Source organism: Priapulus caudatus, unplaced genomic scaffold (genome assembly GCF_000485595.1).
Source record: "Priapulus caudatus unplaced genomic scaffold, Priapulus_caudatus-5.0.1 Scaffold214, whole genome shotgun sequence".
Taxonomy (NCBI): Eukaryota; Metazoa; Priapulida; class Priapulimorpha; order Priapulimorphida; family Priapulidae; genus Priapulus; species Priapulus caudatus.
The window spans coordinates 157,609-176,433 of record NW_014577275.1 but is presented as its reverse complement, the minus strand read 5'-3'; the positions used below and the strand labels follow the sequence as shown (position 1 = coordinate 176,433).

Below are 18,825 nucleotides of genomic sequence, written 5' to 3'. Positions count from 1 at the left end.
CATTTCATCAAGTATGATTCGTAACACCGCACGTATACTGACTACATTGGAAATAATATATAACTATTAAAACATTTAATTGGCAATTGTGAAATGTCTATACCATAACTGCAAATCGCCAAAAGGTTACCAAAAGTCTATTATAATACAACTGAATCCAACAATCAAAGCTGTCGTAGGGGCGCACAGTACGCCTTCGTCTAGCAAAGATACTTTACAATGTTTACGAAAAAGGACAGCATGACTTCACAGACTTACACATTACATAGCATAGAAATCGTAAGCAAAATACCACTGGAAGTGTAACGCAGCTGGGGTGTAGAGTATGATTCTTTCGTGACATGATATATTCATACGCACTGCAGGCCCGTAGCCAGGGGGGGTTCGGGGGGTTCGAACGAACTTCCCCCCAAGCAAAAAAAATAAATTTCAGCCAAATTTTTTCAAGCAAAAATCAGGTCGCTCCATTTTAGTGTAATAATTGCAAAATCTCCATCGTGCGGGAGGGTGAACAGTGAACACCTCCCTCCCACACCCTCCCCCCCCCGCTCGGTCGCTTGGCTCCCTCGCCTGGTTGCTTCGCGCCCGAGCAGAGGCATGTACAGGGGGGGTCCAGGGAGTCCGGACCCCCCCTTGATCGCGCAGAAAACGCATCTGAGGGGGTCTAATTTCAAAAAATTTCTGGGGGAGGGCCTCCCACACCCCACCTTCGCGTGCTCACAACTTTGGGTTACGGTTTGACTCCCCCCCCCTGGTACAAATCCTGTACACGTCCCTGCCGAGCAAATTGCCAACATTGAAAAACGAACCCCCCCCCCAATATAAAGCTGGCTACGGGCCTGCCCTGCCTATTAAAAACGGTCATCCTCATTCGCATTGATTTTAAATTTGAAAGTGTACACATATTTATAGGTCTGCTAAACTTTGTATAATAAATTACTGATTAGAAATTACTCTACAAAATAAGCACAATTAATAGCCATAATTTATAAGTGCACAGAATAATCCAATTGTCAGAACAATGACGTTTAAAGCTGATGTAAACGAAAGACAGCTAATATGTTTCATGAGATAATTTCTTCATCGAATGAATCGAAAACGTGAAAGCTATAATGCAACAATAAGTATGTGCACAAAACCATGAGATACTCCTTGTGCTCGACTTGCTTTATCTACACTGTTTAATCATACACACCCATTAATACCCCAGTCACACCAGGGCCCCGATCTCACTACGCTCGTACTACGCTCTAAGAGCGTAGTGGAAACGTGTAGAACGCAGTGTGGACGTATATGGACGTACTGCGATCGTGATCGAGCGCGGTGCAGTCAGCATGAGCGTGGAGAGCATGGCCAAACTTTGAACATGTTCAAAATAATCGTGGTGCGAGCGTGGCGGAAATACAGCGCAGTGCGAGCGTGGCGGAAATACAGCGCAGTGCGGGCGTATTAGAGACGTGGAAGGCGTAGTAACCACGTAACTCGAGCGTAGTACAAACTTAATGGTCGTATCGCAAGCGTATCGGGTGCGTGAAAATTGTCGCACCGTTTTCATCACGCTGTTACTACGTCCATGGAGATGTCTCTGCGACCTGACCACGCTCTCGCTATGACCATGGTAGGTCTCTAGCAAGCTCGACCCGTTCGTACTACGATTGTACTACGCCCAACACGCTCAGACTACGCCGTTGTGGCGTTCGCATTACGTGTTAGTTACGCTCAGATCACGTCCTGCAAACTTGGGGTATAATTTGGGGTGCTACCCTGGCCACCCCACCAGTTCAGTGTCCACTATGGATGAGGCAACACTACTCCATGCCATGTTTCTCGTAGAAGGACAACTCGAACTACTTGATTGCCAAGCCCTCATCATGCTGAGGAAGACGAGGAGGAGAAATAGAAGACAACAAAGATCTTGCTGGCTCTCCCCTTGTCTTTTGGCGGCATAGTTGTGTTTGTAGAAAATAATCTTGATGTTAATCTTGATTTAAGTTGATAATGTTGATCTTAATTATCTTGATGTTAATCTTGACAGCACGGCAGAATGAATGATGATGTATAGAACGCGGCGCGGTATTTATATGATCGTTGCCAGCGCAGTCGGCGCGTGATTGGCGCGCAGTTGAGGCGCGGTGAGCGTTGCTAAGGCGCAGTGCAAGCGTCGTTTGAACGCAACACGATCCGATTGGTCGCAATAAAGACGCCGTCCGCGCGGTGCAAGCGTGATGCGGGCGTGGTGTTGAGCGTGGTGAAAGCTTGTTGAGCGCAATGAGATCGGGGTAAAGACGCACTTAGATCGTAGTATGGACGTAATTAGATCGTAGTATCGGCGCTGGGCCCGGCTGGGGCCCAATTGGCCACGCTCTCAACCATGCTCGGGCAAATTTTTTGAGGACGGGGCGATCGTGATGAGCGTAGCTCTGGTGTGATTGGGCCTTAAACACCCGAGGCACTCTACAATACGACTAGCTGCATGTAACTTCTGGTACGAGCCAAACTTCACCGTCCCATTTAGTACTCAGACCAATGACACTGCATTATATTGTCAAAACACAGAGTTTCATATACTACTATACAAGATACATGAAAATAAATGTATACAGTAATTATCGGGTATACGACCACCACAGTTCCGAAACATTAATTAGCAGCACAACTAAAAGATATATTTTTCAAATCAAATTAAATGAGCAGTCAACATACATTCGCCAAGCACCTTATGCATGCAACTGGTATGCAAATTATTTTCATCATATTTTAAGTCCACATCAGTGAAAAAAATACACGAAGGCAATGCCAAAAAGAGCCCCGAAAATGCCAAAAAGAGCCCCCGTAAATTTGCCTAGAGTTCAATGCAAACCAAATTTTAGAGTGCTATTTTCATGCACGCGAGCTTGAAAAGTAGCCCCGAAAAATACATTTTAATTTTTTCCCTGGTCCACATGATCATTCACCAACAACTTCTTCTGCAACAACATACTGTCCATCGTCCAGATGTATCAGGTTCCCTATATCAACGTAGACATGTTGAGTGTCTTGTAAGACATTAGATGCATGCTGCAATGTTGTGCTATCGTTGTCCAGCTGCTCATTGCCAGAATCTACAATAAAATGCTCGGGAAACGTGGCCAGTTCAGCATTGCTCATAATCTGGTCTCCAGACAGTGTTTCCTGTGTACTTGCATCAAAGCCTACAGTTTCTTTATTATCTTGACTCCTGCCAGTGGGCAGATATACTGCCGAGTTATCTTGACTGGTCTCTACCCGACTGGCACCTAACTGCATTGCTGAAACCGTTTCCTGTTTGGATGCAACTTGTTCGTGAGTGTGTCTTGGTGTTGTCCTGATTAATTGTTTGGGCAGCAATGACTGTGACCTAGGCTCTTGGAATCGCACTAGAGGCGGCGGTTGCCTTAAGGTCAATGACAATGACTGGCGCACAGGTGCAAAGCATTGCTGGTAAGGTGGTGCTGACAATGGTCTTATTGGTACAACCTTTTGCCCAATAGGAAAAATCCGTTTTCTTGGTAGAACAGTAATTCTGGGTGCACTCCTTTGGGGCAGAATCTGAGTCGACACTACTGGCTGGGTCCTAATTACGTGTTGATTTGAAGTTACATTTACAGGTCTTGGGCCCTGTAATATCACCTGGTTTTCGCTAATCCTCACAGCCTGTATACCTCCTGAAGTTGCTTGAGTGGCCCCCAAGGTGATTGTGGAATGCAAACCTGATGTTACAATAACAGCGTTTTTACCCAATGGTTGAGAGGTCATCATGATGGGCTGTGACACCACAGCGGATCCTGTCCCAGTCGTTATTCCAGACTGCGTTGTTGGCAATGTAATGCACTGTTTAAATAACGTACCAAGATGTAAAACGGGAGTACCTGCCTGGACTGATAGTATGGATTGTGACATTGCCTCTGGTGCTGCGCTGGTACTCGTGGGAGATGCGACCTTTGCTGAGGTTGCTGCTAGCATGCATGTAGTCGTTGACACAAGATTGTCTTTAGCTACAGTAGCAGCATCAATTGGTACATCACAGACTTGCTCAACTTCTGTATCCAGCTGCTGCACAGAAGTCAGACGCCCTACTTCTGGTGAGCGTTCCTCTGCTATGACCTCAGGTCCCTGAGCTATAGTTAATTCTGACGGGGCTTGCAATGTCTGCTTATTTGAAATATCAGATATTGGATGGCCAGACTGGATAGACTCATCACAGGACATTTGACCCTGATCGTCTGCTTGCAACCTCTGTTGGTCTGCCCCTGATTGAAGAGGCTCACTTGATATCGCATGTTTCGGTGCACTGATTACACATCGTTGTGCCGCTGCCTTGGCTTGCAACCAGGCTGCAGTTGCTTGGTGTACTGCAGCTAGTGGTTTTATTTCAGCTGATACCTCTTTACTACCTGCCACATGTGGCTGTGACTGTTGCTTGCCAGTCTGGTTTACTATTGAAGAGCGCTGCAGTCTCACTCTACATGTATTAAACTGTACTGGAAGATTTGTGCATGTTACCGATTGGTTTTCGGTAATATAATTTTCCGACAGTGCTAAGGACATCTGAGGTATCTTTGAATCCTCTTTCATTGTGTTTTCACTGCTGGATGCACAGTCGTCGGCACGGCTGACACTTCTTTCATTATCCTGATGGGAATTCTCAGAGTCACACAAATGGCCCGTAGAATCAGACTGGATAAAAACACCGGGCTCAACACCAGTGGATGATGGCAGTGCAAACTTATGGCGGCCAGAGTAATTGCTAGCCTGATCACTATCACAATTCTGACCACTGTAACTGGTGTCTTGACTCTCACTGTTCCGATCAAAGGGATCGCCCTGTACACTACTGCCAGTGTCAGAGTCTGCGTCAACATGGAACTCATTGTTTTGGCTGTCAGCATCTGCTCCGGGCTCACTCTTGACAGCCACTCGTTTCCCTGTGATGCGTTTCAGCTGCTGTTCAGTGGGAACTCGCTTCTGATAGGATCCTGACCTCGTCTTTAGTGTAGACAGCTTGTCGGCAGAACGCGTCACTACCATCTCAGTGCGCATAGTACGCACGCATGGTGTGAGGTCGTATGTCCGTGGCGTGTTGCGAGTTGATATGTTAAAGGGACTCACGGCTGGTCGGCAAGGCATCCTCTCGGCACGACTCTGACTCGTCGTCCGATACTTGATCGAATACTCAGATGACGAAGACGACGCAAAATGAGTCGGTTGTGACTTGCGTCGGCTTGATGATGCTGCTGACATCAGGTTCTTTATGACGGGTTTTGCATTGCGACTTTGTATAGGCATGCGTCGGGCTGCCAGGCTTCCTTCCTCCGTCGTCTCGCCAAGTACCAAATCAGTGATTAGCTTGTCAGGGCTTTTGAGTCCTTTAAGCTTGTCCTCGTGACTGCGGCACAAGTGCGAGCGAATGTCGCCTCGGTTGAAGTTCTGGAAGCCGCATATCTGACATTCGAATCTCTTCCATCCAAGATGGAGCTGCACGTGGCGCTTGGTGTTGCTCAAGCTCGAGTATTTGTCGCCACACAACAAACATTTGCGCCTTACTCGGTCAATATGCACCATAATCTTTTGCTCCCACGTGGTGGGATCTAATGGCATTTCGCATTGAATCATGGGTTCGATTCTGTCTTTTGCCTGCCCCTTTCCTCTGTTTTTCCCTTTAAACAAAGATGAGACTGTTTTATGTGACTGCTCAGTACACACGTCCTGGTGTTTCAAAAGCGTGTCCTTGTGACCAAACATCTTGTTACACTTAACACACTTATGCAGTACGAGTGATCCAACACACACGCTTGACAGCTCCTGGCTACTCTCTTGGCGAACTAGTTCATCACGTTGTTCGATGTCCATCTCAGCTTTGTCATTTTTCACATGTGCAGCCTCACCGAGAAGCAAGCATTCCTCTGGTTCAGAGCCAATTTCATTACACAAGGGTTCATCTTCAGCTGACATGTCCTCAGGTGCCTCTTCTTCAGCTGTCATCTCCTCATCCTGATTCTCGGTGATGTCTTCTTGCACTCGTTGCCTCATGGGTGCTACCGGAAATATATTCTTGAATGATGCTCGCTTCTTGATCATGTCTCTCAATTCCTTGATATCGTCCTTGCTTTTATGATGAACCTTTACTAGATGGCGAACTGCACCCCAGCAGTGCACAAACTGACTTCTGCACTCAGTGCACGGATAGACTTTCCTCCGCTCTGCGTGGACGGATGTCATGTGTATCTTAAGTGTCTTCAATGATGAGTACTTTGTGCTGCACAGAAGGCATGTTAGCTTTTCAACGCTACAATAAGGTGGCTTGAACAGGGAAATCTTTTCGATGTTCGTACCATCGGCTGACCGTGAGGGGATCGGTGTAACTTTGACTGCAGTCTTGGGACCAGTTGAAGTCGCGCTTGTTTTTGATGCATGACACTTTTCAGCTTTCTGCATGGCTCTCATTCGTAGCAGCTTATACTCTGGGACAGAACGAGAGGTGACCCTTGTTGACTTTTCACATTCTTGGGGGATGACAGTCACAACCTAAGCAAGATAATAGCCAAAGATAATGTAATAGATTAAATAATGCTCTTTGTACTATGCCAACTTTATAATCCACAATTTAATGACCAAGTTAGCAAAGTAATAATGTTTCGAAAATTTTGTTTATAACTACCAAATTGTTATTTTTACTCACATTCATGTGTATGCATGCATGCACAAATGCAATTAACAACATAAACTTGATTTTATAACCTGTATCAGTTAAAAGGTATGTTTGGCATATCTTTCCATACATATCATCAGTAATTACAATACTAACTGTCTCTTCAGGTGATTTCCACGGTTCTACATTCTGTTCTTCCTTGTCTCCATTTACTACTGTCTGGTAAACAGCATTTGGATTGTTCTTGATGGACTGTAATTTAACTGTGGTAATTTTCTTTTGATCCCACCTCTCAGCCTGCACATCTAGTATGCTATCATAAAACTGCACTGCATCTGAGGTGCCCTAAAAAAATCAGAACAGTACAGAATCAGACAGTGGACACAGGATTTTTGATGAGAGACCCGAGTTTCTAATGGTGCTTGGAAAGGATAAACTCGATCAGCCAGACAGACATAGATAAGCATCTTGGAAACCCTATTCTCGATATAAATGGAGTAAAATGATATTATGTTGATTATAAAATATTTACTGTTGCTTGTGTATAATGTTATACATACAATGTTCATATCATAACACAATGTCAATTTCAATAGTTTCCAAATAATTGGTATAACGCATGAGTTATCCTACCAGTTTTATTTTAAGCTATATCAACCCATCTTTTTACATTGTCATGCAAATACTTGGGATATTATCAGGAGTGTATCAATAGGAGTGAGACAGACTAAAACCGGCAAAATTCAACATTTAGTAGCCTTAGTCTACCTATGATTTATTGTGTTTACCTCGATAAACTTGAGCTCAAGTCTTGCCTTAATCATTAAGCTTTATCCGTGTCTAATCGTTGGTCTCACAAAAATGACAAATCGGGAGATATCGGTCCAAACGTACAATGTGGTTTTAGAAAGTTATACCGTGAAGTCAACAACTGTGAACCGAAACATAAGGGTAATGCTTTTGAAAGCCCTCTATCGCTTAGCAATGCAAACATAGCAAACAACTAGCGAGCGTTTGCTAGGGATTTCGAAAGTTAAACACGCCTTGTTGTTATTATAGGCCATGTCGAATGACAGTAATTACATGTTATGAACAATATTGTTAAGAAAAAATAAAATGCGGATAAAAATACTAAACATGTGAAATTTTTTATTTCTAATGTAAATAGTATCAATAACACCAAGTCGTGTTTAACTTTGCGAAATTCCTAGCAAAACCTCGCTAGTTGTTTGCTATGTTTGCATTTTCTAAGCGATAGAGGGGCTTTCAAAGCATTTGCCCTTATGTTTCGCCGTTCAACGTTGTTGACTTCACGGTATAACTTTCTAAAACCACATTGTACGTTTGGGACCGATTCTCCCGATTTGTCATTTTTGTGAGACCAACGATTAGACACGGATAAACTACAAAAAGTTTAATGATGTAAGGGCAAGACTTGAGCTCAAGTTTATCGAGGTAAACACAATAAATCATAGGTAGACTAAGGCTACTAAATGTTGAATTTTGCCAGTTTTAGTCTGTCTCACTCCTATTGATACACTCCTGATATTATGGGTAAATGCTTACATCTATTGAATATATCTATTGATATATAATATTTTGGAACATGTCTACTTGATATAGTACAGGAATGTCTGTTAGGATACTTTCCATTCATTTCAATGGGATTTTGATAGTTTCTTGTGGTATTGTAAAAAAGATTGCCATATCATTAATTATGTAAAACTGGACGTGTACCTTGAGTGGGGTAGAGGATTTTCCAAATCCCCACACTTCCCTTACCATATGTTTAAAAATATGTAGATAAACGGACTTAACCCTAGGACTTAATCCTACTCAATTACTGTTTTGCAAAAGCATATATATGTTGAAAGACATCACAACTAAAATCAAATTCAATAGATTCTATAATAATCAACATGGAGCTTTTATAAATTTCTAAAAATACAGAACAATAATAAGTCAAGACCATAATATATTCTGTCATCCAGATCCAATGCTCATTTGGAAATTATGATTTCAGGTGTTATTTAGTTAAATTTTTATTTGATAAAGTATATTTCTCTCTAAACAAGAGCTACAGAGCGTCTGGGCTCATCTGAGGTCTGTTGCTACGGTAATAAATGTAACATTTAAGTCGTGCGTAGTGACACCTTTGTTAGGCGCAGATATGCAGATACGCAGTTGTGTACAAATCATTTCAGCAACCTTCTGCATTCTGCATACCTCCCAAATCCCATTGGTTGATACAAATCGCGTGCCTGAAACTCCTGTTTTATGGTGCATTGTGACTAGGGCTGTAACGATCCACCGAAATCGAATCGGATCGCGATTCTTACGCGCCTCTACGCGTTCGGCTATCCAGGCTTATTGGATTTCTAGATTATGGATGTGCCATGAATATGACAACACTGTGACGTCATTGAGGCAGTTCAGGAATCCATGTTTAACCCTCCTCTTGAGGGTCAATTTAAGGTTATCAGACACTTACTCTTCACACGTCAGTGCAAGCCTGTAAATAATTTTTTTTTGGTGCCTGTCATTTTGTCAGGCACCAGCAAGTTGGTGTCTGTCATCTTAAATTTGGTGCCTGTCATAGATAAAATTAGTAAGAATAAGATACCATAAAAAGCAACATTTTACAAATAATTCCAATTTACTTTTTATTAGCTAAATTGTTTCAAAACCACAAAACTTCAACACAGGATAAAAATTGTTCACTTGTTTACAAACTGAGCGGATTGACTAGTCGACCAGTTACTAGTCTAATTTAAATATTTTATAGCCATTCGGTTGCGAGACTGGCGTTTTGTTCTTTTACTATATATAAAGATTGTACGAAAAGACTAGTCTCGTGGTGCCGGTCAAAATGACAGCTAGGAAATAAATGGTGTCGGTCATTTATTAATTTGCTACCGGACATTGTCCGTGACCGGCCGCTTATTTACAGGCTTGCAGTGGAAAGCACATTTCATGGTCCTTTCAATAAAGTGATAAAAATGGTAAGTCAGCGCTGAAACAAACAAGTTTTTCACTCTGTCCATTAGGCCATGTCCTCAGAAAATGTCTGATATCTGACCTTTCCCCCACTGCCCTTTGAGCCTGTGACCTCCAATTTCGCACTGGTGATGGGTATCCTTCCCATCACACTATACACCGAATATTAAGAGCATAGGTCGAGCCGTTCAGATTTGTGCCGCAATTGCGTATTTCCTCCTATACCTTAAGTTAAATGGGAAATATTCCCCCTCTGTTGACACATCTTGACCTTTGACCCTTGACCCCCAAATTTGTCATCCCGAGTCCTTTTCACAATCCCCTCCGACGTCCCAAATATCGTGACCGTACGTCGAGCAATTAAGATTTGTGCCCAACTGTTGACGGACGGACACACGGACGGACGCACGCACGATCATGCGATTCTACAAGCTGCATCTGACTACGTCAGATGAACCAATGAAAAATTGAAACCAGTCGCTCACGGAAGTACAAAGTTGAAACTCTAGACAGCCCCCCCCCCCAATTCAACCACTCATCCACTGTTCATTTCAGTTCACACATATAATAATAATATACCAATAGAAACAGACAGTGGTTTCCTGGTGTATGATAAGCAATGCAGGCCGCTTTTATGATTTTTTCCATCCAATATGTTCACTATGTGTTGAAATTGTCACCTCGCTGCAAATTCTTGGGTTCCCAAATCGCATACCCAGATCAATGCTGCCACGCATCAAAGCAAATATTACAGGCGTGTGGCAACTGCCCTAGCATTGCTTGGTACCTGCTGAGCTCACGTCAGCACCTTTGGCACTTCAACCCTGCCAATTTGCTCAGGATTTTATCCAAAGAAAACACTGGAAAATGGGATCGACTAACTCGCTGGAAATAGGTTTGCACTCCCACACCAAGATCTATCCTTAGATATCAAGCAGCAGACATGTTCCAACCAGGTTCGGGTTGCATCAGTAAGATTAAGTGCACGTTTATGTCTAAATAAATATTCAAAAAGAAACAATACTCTAGAATTTAAGAGTTATATGATAGTTAATGCATACAAAATAAGATATCCCTAGATACTTCTGTTATCAGACATTCAATTTTGATAATAAACATCATAAATTACAAAATCAAGGATTTCTGGTGTCATCCCAACACCGTACAACTGTAGGGAGGTTCTTTCTCTTTATTATGTAGTGTTGGTACTGTACGATGTGTGTGGTGCACATCATGCAGTGATGATCGAAGACATAGAGTATATAATACAGATTTAGGTACAAGTATATCCTATATATGTTACGACAGACATGAACGGCAACCCGCTGTGGCCACTGAGAGCGTACTCTCCCTTCTCCTATCTCTCTCCCTTTTTCCTCCTCATCTCTCTTGATCATAGCCCCCTTATATAGGAGACGTTTCCCCTTCGACCTGTGTGCATCGGCACACCCTGCTCTTGCCCAATCGCAAGCCCAATACCATGCAAGAGCGTATTGATCGGTTGACCCTTCAGGATCTGGTCCGGTGCCATCTCCCTGGTTTATTACTCTTCTTATAGTTGCTAATGACTATTTACTGCTGTCCCCTCTATTAAGAATGTTAATAAGAAGAGGAATGACATAAATGATGTCATTGCCCGAAGGACTTGACATTGTTATTAATGGCCAGGTCACAGGTGTACTTTTTAATTACTTTATTGCCGCTCGTATTCCCCTAGCAATTTACATCTCTATCAAGAGTTCATAATAGAGAAGAGTATGACACTGTTTTACAGCGTTTTGTGTAGTTTTCAACTTGAATTTATTCTATCAATATGTGAATAAATATACAAACTTTACGTTGTTTTGTTCTCTGATTCTCCCTGTGTTCTTCAAAAAAGTTCTTTGAATACGACACAGTTTCACACATTATTCCCCACGATTTGCATGATATGAAGCAAAGTTTCTCACGGCGGCAGCACCAGATTTGTTACTACGGGACGCTGGGGGCTGTTGGGGATATTAGGCATCAAATTGTATGCAGTGTGTATTGTGTTGCCATCGTGCTAAAAATAAATGTGTGCTCACGGCGAACTAGCAGCTGATTTTAGCTGTGTTGCCATGGTTTTGTTTAGATGCAAACACACCTCAACAGGGACACTCAGACTGTTACTGTGCTTACCTAACATACATGTATACAAAGATAGACTGGTCTACGCTCGACAGTTCCACTCGCGTTACACTGACGGGGTGGAACTGTCGAGCGCAGACTAGTCTAATACAAAGATACACGGCTCCGTCAGAACGTCTAGGTTTTTTCATCTATATTTCTCTTAAATAACATCGTACTTCAATTCAGAGGTGCCTTTCTGTTTATAGAAACATTTATAAATATGATTGTGCTAATTTGGGATATTGTGCAATGTTTGTGTTAATGCAGAAAGTAAAAACGCACGACTGTTGACATTTTTCGCGTACTTCTCAATGGCGCGCCGAGGCAATGTTACACCGCTTGCAATTTGACCTCAATATGGCGGCGGGACTTTCCGATCTCACTTATTACCAGCGAGCCTTTTCTTGTAATCTTGGACCAGTTAGTAGCGCTACTCGCCAGCTATTGTCCATAGACTTACACTTCGCTTGCACAATCAGGTTTTCACTGACAAATTGCAAGCTAACACATTTAATAAATCCCGCGACTCGATGTTATTTTGGGTTGTGTTTGATGTGTTCGTATCCTATTTTCTATGATATAACTGCATAAAATCTTAGTGTTTTTCAAGTTAGTGTAATTATAGTGATATATCGGCTCTGCATGAGGTACGTGAGACTATATTTCACTATAATTTTTTGGATTGAGTTTCTGAACAAAAATCTTGCAATAAACCCTTTAATGGAGCCACCGGCATTCTAAGCAAATGATTGTCAACAAGTTCTACAAGATTAAAAATATTTCCAATATATATATTGAACCACAAATATATAAATATATGTGTGTGATTAAATTTTTTAAGCTACTCTAACTGAAAATATGCATTACACCTAAAATATTCTCCCCCTTTGCTCCATAATAAATATCATCACATCATGCACACGTGAATAAATGTGCGACACAAGTCAAAATCGTGCAAGAAGCTATACACTATAAGCAATATACCCACTGGTTTTGATAAGTTTGAAGTAGTATCAGGTGGTTCCACCTCACACTCCACAGTCTGATTAGGAGAAACTGGCTGGATCACAATAGTCTCATCTTCGCTGGTGTTCGAAGGAAACTTCACCTAATTTATACAGAGAACAAACGTGTAATATAAGTAAACCATCTTACTAATTTACATTTATTAAACTAATTAATAATAAAAACACAAATAGGAATCAAACACAACTGTCTTTTACCAATGCCTGCAATTTGCAAACACATTTCATTCGCAATCAGTCAGTCTTTTATAGCACAGCCATTCAGCGAAAATCATAGTGACTACAAACCTACTCGTGTGACTAAACACAATTCAAAATGGACACCAATTGACCCATCTGCCTATGGTGATAGTATGCTCTAAAAACAACACCTAATAACGACATGCTGCAAATTCATCAATTTGCCATGCATCACTTACAAACCATTGATCTACATAATAATACAGTACACAATCTATTATCTGAAACCCTTGGGACCAGACGTTTCTGAATTCGGAATTTTTCGGATTTCAGAATGGTAGTACAGATATACATACTGAATATCCTGCAACTAGCCAATAGTAAAACCCAAGTTTTCAAGAGGCCAAGTGCTGTACTAGTACAGTACAATATGTATGAGTAATGCCAACCACATTAATATTTCTGCAGTGAACCTTGTGCAGCCAAACACGAGCTTTGGTGTGCAGTCGACCTCCACAGAAAAAATTCCGTTTATTGGAGCTTTTGGGTTTTCAGAATTTCGGATAATAGATTGTGTACTGTATAATAACATTACTATATACTGTATACGCCATATTTTTCGCATAGATATTTTCGCGAATTCACACTTGACGGATGATTTCGCGAGTGGTTAATTGCGTGGTCGGTGAATTATGAATTATTCGGTATTATTCGGTATGAATTATTTGCATGTTGTTATTTTCGCAATCGGGGACGCGTTCGCGAAATTCGCGAAAATTAAACCACCACGAAATATACAGAGTATACAGTATATACCATTAATACAAACTGGGCTATAGCTTGACTGACCTAGCAACAACACATAAGGAAGACATGGTTGCCTTGCTTAGGCAGATAAATCAAACATACCATGACAACATTGACAGCTTTGTTGAAATCTTATGACAAACGATACATAAATTTCATTTTCTGGCTGTGATTGTCTCCTTTTATGATAAATTACATCATATTACTCGCTACATTACTGTTTTTATCTCTATTAATCAGCATTGTCTTAGATTATGGATCTACATAATATCACCAGGAAAACTATTAGAGTGTGTTGCCATACAAAGTACTTTCTTTTTGACCCCTGCTATCATTTTCGATATCTACACATGCAGCTAGCTATATGTCTATCCCGGCCCCTCCACTCAGTGTTATTTAGGGTACGCATATGCTCGTTCCCTCTTTTTGAAAGCACCCCCTTATCTCAGGGCTGCCAAAATTTCTGAACCCCCCTTTCGCGGGCTTTTTGCGGGTATTTCCTGCCTTGGAGACCCCCTAAATCCGGAACACTGCTCAATGTACCCCCTATCTCAGATCTCAGTACGTGATTTCGAGAAGTCTGTACTATCGAGTCGATAGATGGCACTGAACTCCACACTACGTATAGACTGGTACCCGTTCGCCACTTTCATTCCGGTACATATCCTTCACTACACTGACGTAGTAACGTTAGTGTAGCGTGTGGAACTGTCGACCGGGTACCAGTCTACACTACGTAGTGAAGAGTTTAGTGATCGAGGGGAACTAGGGGGCAATATTTTTACTTTTCAAAATGAAATAATCCTGAATGAGCTTTCAAAACTAGCACTAATTTCAGGAATTTGATCTCGGGATTTGATAAAGTTTTCTATGATATTCAAGATGAAAGAGAGAGAGGAAAAACACCCCCTTTTTAAAGAAATCTCCGGGTGAAAAGTCAAATACACCCCCTTTTTTACAATTCTTGGGCCGGATTTGGTCTCGCGAAAAATACCCCTTTACCGGAGATTTTGGGAACACGCATGCGGTCTCTTCGACCTCGGAGTGGAGGGGCCGGGATGTCTATAGCATTCAAACTTGTAATAAGTTCTTACTGAAGAATTTTTGTAGCTTTCGGTGCAGTATAGCCGTTTGTGAGCCACAAAATTTGGCAGGCCACGGAAAAGACTGTGGCACAAACAGCATTCGTAGATGACAGTGCACTCATACAAAAGTAGGTTGCGGACCTCTGTCGTTCCATACAGAACACCATTCACTATCTGCTGAAGTGCTGGAATTCCTATAAAAACAAATACCATTATGCTTTTATTACTAACCTTAAGAATCACATGCCACTCATGCCTTGTTAATTTCTGGATTATCAATTAGGTCCAGTTTTTATCTGAATTAGGTTTTGAGCCCCTACCATGTAAGAGTAATTAGAAAATGGTAGCAAAACAAAATGTGGCACTATCTGTTAAATAATATAATGACAAACTTCTCTATACCCATCATGCAAGCAAGCTGAATGCAGCATGCTGCATTATGAGACTACATATAAAACTGGAATAATTATCTTTCCAATAAAGTTATACTAGGGAAATAGGATGAATATATATAAAAGCTAGTATTCTTGTCACAGTCACCTCCAAGAACAGGCTTATTAAGCATACAGTGGTCAACCTTTTCTTCATCCATTAGACCGGCTACCTCAGAACTGCAAAACAGGACGGATTAGCAAATTTACACGTAGATCTACATAATATAGTACATATACCAATTTACAATATATTTAACTAAATTGCATACATATAAAGAGCTCAATTTCTCTATGGCACCAACAGCAACCTATCTGGTTTGCACTGAGCCCTTCACATAAACGTCATGCTGAATGTGTATCTCTGTTTATACCACATATAAAGCAGGGTGCGAAATTAATGGGAGTCCGGAGTCAAATACTTCCAGATTTACTGTCAGACTCCCTGATTTGACGTATGCAGGAGTCCGTGTGACTCCCTGAAAATTCTGCCATACTACCTAGTTCGTTTCAGAGCATGGCCTCGTGGAAATACCGTATTTTTTCAGCTAATATCCAAAGAAAATTTGACAGACGTGCAACCGCATGAATCTTAATAAAAGTGTCAATGACACTGTAGCTCACCACAAAAAAGGACACAAATAAGCGAGTAAAAAGAAGTCAGTTTTAATTGAGCAACCATCGACGTACATTTTAGAAACGATTGCCATCTGTATATCGCAATAATAATTTATAAACCAAAATGAATCACAATTTGTGACCGTAGATGGCGCTATACCCGCTTTGTAGCGATGGCGTTTGAAATAGGTTATGCTGCGTTCCGACATGTTTTGTAAAACTTTACTCTAATATAGACGTTTTATCGGCAGGGTGGAGAGGAAATACCAATTTTGCATTAAAGATATTGTCAATGAAATCTTGTAAAACGAACCAGACGAGTGTGACACCACAGACTATTTGTGTCTATATAATATGCTATATAATTGCCAAACCCTACCTAATTTGCATAATTTTTTTTTAAATATCAAAACCCCTAGCCCTTATTCATTCACATACCAGAAATGAGCAAAATCCGTTGAACCTAAACTGACTAATGGCAATTCCCCTTTTTGCCAAAAAATTGCCGTGGCTCGAAAGTACGTCGACTGCTGTGCTTCAAAATAGGACGTTTAATATGGGACCATAGCAGTAACAACTACACCCAATTTCAAAGATGTGGGCCAAACGGTTCCTGAGTTATCGTTGACCGTAGCGAAATGTTGACGGACAGACGGACGTACGACGGACAACGACCCATGGCAATAGCTCAGCTTGACGATGTCAAGGTGAGCTAAAAATAAGCACATGTGTTATTGTTAAGATCTTTAATTTTGAACCTCAGACTGCGGACTCCCTCTTTTTGAGGGTAGGGAGTCCGTAGGACGCCCGTGTTCAAAAGTCAATTTCTACCCCTGCAAAGTGTTGTTAAAAATAATTATGTATCCCTAATAATCCTTATTTGAAGAACGTGTTTGCCTTGGTGGCCTCTTGGAGTAATCATTCTGACTAGTTCATTAGTCAGAATGATTACTCCAAGGTGGCATAAAGACTTCTGCGTAAACTTGCTTGCACTTGCTTTGCTGCCCTCGCTCTTGCTTGCGTTGCTTTGCCCTAAAACTGAACAATTCAAACCCTGCTCATAATGGTTAATATCTCTGTCAAGATAGCTGTTACTTACGACTAAACGTGTAACTGTTCTGCTTATTCATTTCTTGATGTATATGGCTAGGTCCAAGCCAAACATGATATCATTTTTATACACTACAATAATACTCTTAATTTACATAAGAACAAATTGCTAAATTAAAATGCATATTCCATATTATACATATAGAACCTAGTTCTTTACACTCATAAGCAATTGCAAATGAAATAGCATCTCTACATGTAACAAACCACCTTGCTGGAGTGGAGTGAGGCCAGAACTACAATCTTTCTAGTATGCTAGTAAGACACAAAAGAATGCGAGTGGAGAATCAGGATTAATTGGAGATCATGAAAGAATCTCCACAGGAACAGTGGTCGTGGAGTATCGGTGACTGTTAGTAGTGCTGAGAGGGTCTATGTCCCCCGGGGTACTGCCGGAGCGTACCCTGGGTACGGTCCGGTATACCGGAACGTACCCTGGTGCTATCTATTATGCCGGACCGTACCTCGCCTACTCCACTAACGAGTCTAGGGAGTCGCCTACGCCTACTCCCTAACCCTAACTCTAACCCTAACCCTAACACTAACCCTAACCATATCAGCTAGATAGTTACCAGGGTACGTTCCGGTATACCGTACCCAGGGTACGTTCCGGCAGTACCCTGGGGGACATAGACCCTATCAGCGTTAGTAGTAACATTATTTAAGATATCTACAGCAAACTGCTCAACCACACACATAAAAGTTGTGCACTGTTCATGAAGGCTTAATACTGACAGGAACATGCCAATCTACCAATTTCTCGTGCTTCTAAGTTGTGTAAATACACTGCAAAATTTTAGGGATTTTATAAGGACTACCGATTTAATGATTACCGGTATACCTGGTATTACCGCGGTATATAATAGATGCATATATATAATGTCGATGTCTAGCACAATAAAGACCACGGGCAGAACACTGTCTCTTCATATAATAATTCTTACACTTACAGACCAACTTGTCAACAACAAAATTCTCCACTAGTGTTGTCACGACACTAGGTCACTTAGACCGAATAATTCTGTCCCATATAACCTTTTTATATTTTGGTGAGGGTTATATTGGGTCCAATATAACCCTCACCAAAATATTATAAAAAAGGTTATATGGGACAGAATTATTCGGTCTATAAGTCACTATACTCTATAGCAAAAGTGAGTAGGGGCCCTACCGCAGTACCGGTACGCGTCAGGAGCAAAGCATTATTCAACGGTTACTGTATTTAAAACGAGTAACCTGTAGCATATATTAAATATAAACGTGACACGGAAATAATATCTTACTGTGTGACGTAAAACAATTTAACATCTAGAATGTATAAAGATTCTTCTAGGACAAACAAAGCCTGGTACAACCGCAACTCCCTTGTTTAGAGCAGAGCATTCGACGCCATCTTGCCGATACGGCGCTCTAGATTCGAGGAAGAACACATTGGTTGAATCTTGTGTATTATTTTTGTATTTGTTCTTTGTGTGGAAAGATAAAAAATATTAGAATTTACATAGGAATTATAAAGTCAAATGTATAGCGACGAAGAAATTACGATTCTTGCAAATGATTACTCACGCGCTTTAGGCCTACTAAAGAAATAGACTGGTACTCGCTCCCAGTCCTACCTCGATTACTCGATGGTTACACGATTACACAATCGCTCCCATCATATGCTCCCATCGAGTAACTAAGCCGAGAAGTGGGAGCGAGTACCAGTCTACTAAAGAAATAGCAAAATCAAGTTGGTGTGGCGAAAACCGCCA

General features: G+C 41.5%; 1 protein-coding gene across 2 annotated transcripts; it reads right to left on the bottom strand.

Moving 5' to 3' along the window:
- Positions 1-2,871: 2,871 nt before the first annotated feature.
- Positions 2,872-18,568, bottom strand: LOC106807431. 2 transcript variants are annotated; one of them, XM_014809754.1, is made up of 6 exons: positions 18,355-18,568; positions 15,453-15,523; positions 14,922-15,106; positions 12,804-12,923; positions 6,824-7,012; positions 2,872-6,543 (listed from the first exon to the last, which is right to left on the bottom strand). In XM_014809754.1, the coding sequence occupies exons 2-6, from the start codon at positions 15,502-15,504 to the stop codon at positions 2,947-2,949; spliced, it is 4,143 nt and encodes a 1,380-aa protein (XP_014665240.1). In that variant the 5' UTR covers positions 15,505-15,523; positions 18,355-18,568; the 3' UTR covers positions 2,872-2,946. The 2 variants fall into 2 exon arrangements, with proteins under 2 accessions (XP_014665240.1, XP_014665241.1); XM_014809755.1 differs by lacking the exon at positions 15,453-15,523.
- Between the last annotated feature and the right edge of the window lie 257 nt (positions 18,569-18,825).

What these genes read in the sequence shown, in the direction of transcription:
- LOC106807431 (XM_014809754.1), bottom strand. Translation starts at nt 15,504, where the DNA reads ATGGATGAAGAAAAGGTTGACCACTGTATGCTTAATAAGCCTGTTCTT. An exon ending in TAATAAGCCTGTTCTTGGAG is followed by an intron (nt 15,107 to 15,452) that starts GTGACTGTGACA and finishes TTGTTTTTATAG; the next exon opens with GAATTCCAGCACTTCAGCAG. An exon ending in CTTCAAACTTATCAAAACCA is followed by an intron (nt 7,013 to 12,803) that starts GTGGGTATATTG and finishes TGATTTTTTTAG; the next exon opens with GGCACCTCAGATGCAGTGCA.